The sequence below is a fragment of the Mycetomoellerius zeteki genome, unplaced genomic scaffold (assembly GCF_001594055.1).
Source record: "Mycetomoellerius zeteki isolate Tzet28-1 unplaced genomic scaffold, Tzet1.0 scaffold35, whole genome shotgun sequence".
Classification (NCBI taxonomy): Eukaryota; Metazoa; Arthropoda; class Insecta; order Hymenoptera; family Formicidae; genus Mycetomoellerius; species Mycetomoellerius zeteki.
Window position 1 is genome coordinate 3363252 of NW_017257338.1, and position 4539 is coordinate 3367790.

At 31.8% G+C, this 4539-nt stretch overlaps 1 protein-coding gene across 2 annotated transcripts in view; it reads left to right on the forward strand.

Annotated features, from left to right (window-relative positions):
• The first annotated feature begins 3015 nt into the window (after nt 1-3015).
• The window catches only part of LOC108725492 (uncharacterized), a 16640-nt gene continuing 15116 nt past the window's right edge, over nt 3016-4539 (forward strand). Inside the window, exons 1-2 of one of the 2 annotated variants that reach the window (XM_018452535.1) lie at nt 3016-3096; nt 3308-3511. In XM_018452535.1, the coding sequence (XP_018308037.1) occupies nt 3090-3096; nt 3308-3511 (211 nt within the window). In that variant the 5' untranslated portion in view covers nt 3016-3089. Of the gene's footprint in view, nt 3097-3307; nt 4126-4539 lie in introns of those variants that run through there. The other variant, XM_018452534.1, reaches the window with a different exon arrangement.

A 4539-nucleotide genomic window follows, 5' to 3' on the forward strand; every position in this document is an offset into this window, starting at 1 on the left:
TACGCGAAACGTATTTATACGTATGTGCGTAATCCAGCCCTTAGGCATCCGTACGTATGTGCAGGCGTACATGCGTGCGCACGTGCGTGCGTGCGAGTTTGGGCATGCGAGAGCTACATAGTGATGATATATGGCGCATATATACAATACGGTCGGTACATCCAGCCCCTAGTTGCTATGCTACTGGTATACGTACGGCAAGTTATGGCGTATAGCGCGTATTTCTTCACTGTATTGGTATTTCTTCACTGACATACTCTGTCGACAGAAGTCGCAATCCTGAATAGATACTTTCGTTTATCACGACGTTCCGCGACAGCCGCTGAAATGCAATAAATCGGCCGATAACAAATTGCCGCCAAGCGGCAGTCTACTTCGACGCGATAACCAGAATTGCGTGGGGATTTATGATCGAATGGTATCTATATAGCAGGCCATATCGAAACTTACGATTTCACTTCGTTGTACTTGGAATTTCAAATGTATATCCGTTTCGTTAGATTCGTTAAATTATAAATAATATGAATAACAATAATTTTTACATATAATTATAATATTATGCATAAATGAAAATTAAAAGTAAAAAAAAGTGTTTTATCAAGAGAGTAATAATGTGTCGAGAGATATAATGAAATAATAAACAAAATCAACAAAATAACATTTAATTTTGTAGAAATATTTTAAGTTAAATTACTTTATATTTAAATTATACGTAGAATAAGTTGCAAAATTGATTTATATAAATATAAAAAATTATTGAAAATTCTAACTGTAGAGCTATTAAATTTTAGACGTAAAATACAAAATTACGAATGCCTGCGGTGGATGTATTAGCTATTTTCACAGCATTAAATGGATCTATTATCGTAGTGTATTCAATCGTTAACTAGCATTGCTGTTACATTAGCCCGCGTAACGGCAATGATGGAATTTCTATACAACGTATTGACGTATTACAAACAAACTTCGTATCGAACGCTACCGCCGTCATCACCAATAAATCAGGAATAATAATCCAGTGAAACAAGTCCAACCTCTTGAAGCTACTTTCACTTCATTGTATTCCGCATTTACAATTTTGTACGCAATGGCAAAATACGAATAACAAATCAATCGATTTCGAAATCTCTTCATGGAGAATGAAGTGTTGAAGAATTATTAATTATAATTTCAGAGAAAAAAATTTAATTTTTATAATATAAACATTATTGTTAAACAAAAATAATTTTAATTGTGATTATCACAGTACTTGATGAATAATGATAGTTTGATGTTATTTATCAAACAATAGGAATTCACATACCTGGCTTACTCTTAGATATATAATTCTTGTAATTTGACGTTTTTTTTTCCTTTCTTTTTTCACATTACAAAAGCAATTAAGAATAGAATTAGCTTATTGCTTTTTGATACTGTTAGAAGCTCAATTAATTTATTACACATTAATTATTTTGCACGCAATTTATTTATAGTTAACAGACTGTGTCACTACAGTTATAACATTCAAATTAATTAATGGGTGATAATTGATACAAGAAGCTAATACGCACACACATAATCTTTCCAATAATGTTGTGTAAATTTAATAAAGATCCTATATAATTATAAAGCAATAATTACATATAGACTAATAACCTTATGCGTGTACACTAATTTTAGGCATATAAAGTAAGACAGTTTTACGTGTTACATATAATATAACAATGAACGTTGCCTGCGCAAAATGGCCAGCTACTTGTTATGCTACTGGAATACCGAGCCGGGGTTACAAATGCTACTACGCGACGACATTGGAGTTCAGAATTTCTCGACAACGGCGACGGGTTGACCGTATCTCGTTGTATTTTAATGTCATTCCAACTGTCTCTTCGTTGGCACGGAGATATCCCGCTGCGTCTGCAGGATTAACCGATTACACACTCGTTCATCCTCATCCGAACGTATGCGAGAAATCCTCATTTGGACTAATTTCTCTTCCTTTTATATAGTATTTGACAGCAATGCAGATTACGTGCTTCGATAATGTTATAATTAAGTTGCTCGAGATATGACGCAAAATTCTAAGGTTTAAACTGATAACAGAAGATTATATTTCCTTAAAGATTTGCGTACCTCTGAATCATAAAGCAATAATTGGAATGTGGAATGATAAAAAAGATTTTAGGAGTTTTAATTATCTAATATCTGAACATCTTTTAATTAAATGATTACATATCTTTTATCAACAATATTTATCAGTCATATCTGTTGGAATCAAACTTAGCGATAAAATTGTATATAATAACAAATTTAATTATAATTCCAACTTTCATAAACTATTGTTTTGCGCACTGAGAAAAATGAGTCAAATGAATTTGTTATAGGAACAAAAAAGGGATAACAAATGTGATAGTTTGGAAAACGGATCGATTAATTATTATTGCGAATAATTTCTCATTATTCGTTAACGTAACAAATAATACATGATTTACGATATAAATCAAAATAATCAGTATTGCTAGCAAATAAAAGTCTATAAAAAAGTAGGTTAAGTTTTACATAAATTGTTTCTATTAGTAATAATTGATTGGAATAACAGGCTAGTATATCAATCATAACAAATTAAAACAATATAATTTGTTGTTTATATCTATGAATCATTTGTTAAAGGTATTGGTGGTAAAGGTTTGTTAAATTTACATAATTTCTCAGTGCGAATGACGCACGAACATTATTCGTAACTTATATTTAAAATTTAGCGTTGCAATATAAAATTCTACGAAATGATTTTTTTCTGTTTATTCTTTTTCCTGTTTATATAAATATATTTTCTGTTTTTTATGTATCATTTCATAAATTTTATATTTTTTATTTCTACGAAATTATATTTTTACGAAATATTAGATAAAGAGAAAATACATATCTTTGATCTATCTATCGAGGTTATCTTCGATATGTGATAATCTATCTTTGTGACAATATATATTTATAAAAACCGGTCCGTCTTACTTTAATCAGTTACGGCATTTAAATAGATGAGAAAGGTACGTGTTAATGTAACAAACGATACGTTTTTTTTTTAAATTCTTGAGTTGACTAGACAACAGATTATGAGGGGTAAGCACTTGTATTTTTATAATAATGCACAGATTATTGAACGATGAAAATATATTTATATTGTAAATACCGAGAGATTTTTATTAATTGAAATTTCTATAAATTATAACATATATTAAAAATAATTAACATTTCTCTAATTATAATAAAGTCGATTATATTACGATTTAATTGTACTGTAAATGACATCCTATAATGTGGTTCGATACAGGAATATACGTAATTGTCATCACCTTCTTGGCATTTTGGGCTAACAATGAGGTTATTGCAAAGGAAGATCAACTTGAACAATCGATTTGGAAAGAAGAATTCTACGCGGATGACATTCCGACAAGATGTCCATATCGAGAGAACACAACCACGACCAATATTCCACATGAAACCGATTGCACGAAGTTTTACAAGTGTCTATGGGGTAAAAGAATCTTGATAGATTGTCCTCTGATCGCGGGAACCCAAACAAAGCTGCACTATAATAGACGCGAACAGATCTGCGATTGGCCGTGGTTAGCCGATTGCGTTAATTGTCCTTTCCAAAACAAAAATGGCAGTTGGCCGCAGTCCAAATTATCTTCCCCAATATTGAATTGTAGTACGTACTACGTGTGCATAAACGGTACAAAGTATTTGCAACAGTGTCCTCCAGGTACGTGCTTTAGCCGCACATGCCAAGATTGCATCGTAAATCGTTCGGGTGGAAATTGCGATCTGTAATGTCATGTAACGACAAATATTCTCACAGATATAATTGCAATTGTTATTATGTGTGTATCAAGAGTGAGTTATTTAAAGTTTTGCGATGGCGGTCTTTATTTTGCGTTACTCCTGCAAAATTAGGCATATTATACTTTCGTCCAAAAAATCAACAAAAACAGTTTTGATTAAAAAACTATAAATGTCATGTATCAGGTTATCAATCGGACTAATTATCTGAACTTAAAATAAACTCAGAAAATAGGAAAAATTCTTTAGAACGATTTTCTATTCTATCCCTTAGTAAAATGATTAAACGAGGCACAATAAGATATACAGGGTGTTTCCAAATTAAATGGCAAAACTTCGGGAGCGTGTAGAGGAGTAAAAAACTAAGAAAAAAAGTCCTATAGACATATGCTCGTTTTTGCTCCGTTTCAGAGAAATCGAAAAAAAATGTTTACATTTCTTGCCATATCTAGCACCGACATATTTGATTACATTTTCCACTTTCTGTTATGAATTTGTCAGTCGCTCTTTGAAAGCCTTTAACAGTAGATGAATTTTGTCTTTTGCAATATGCCGCGTACGTATTCTAATAGTGAATATGCTGATATGGTTTTTGTATACGGTTTCTGCAACGGTAATGCTTTAAAGGCGGTGCGAGAATATGCACGACGATTTCCAAACAGAAGAGTGCCAAACCGAAGAGTGTTTATGTTGACATTTAATAGATTGCGAGAGACTGGA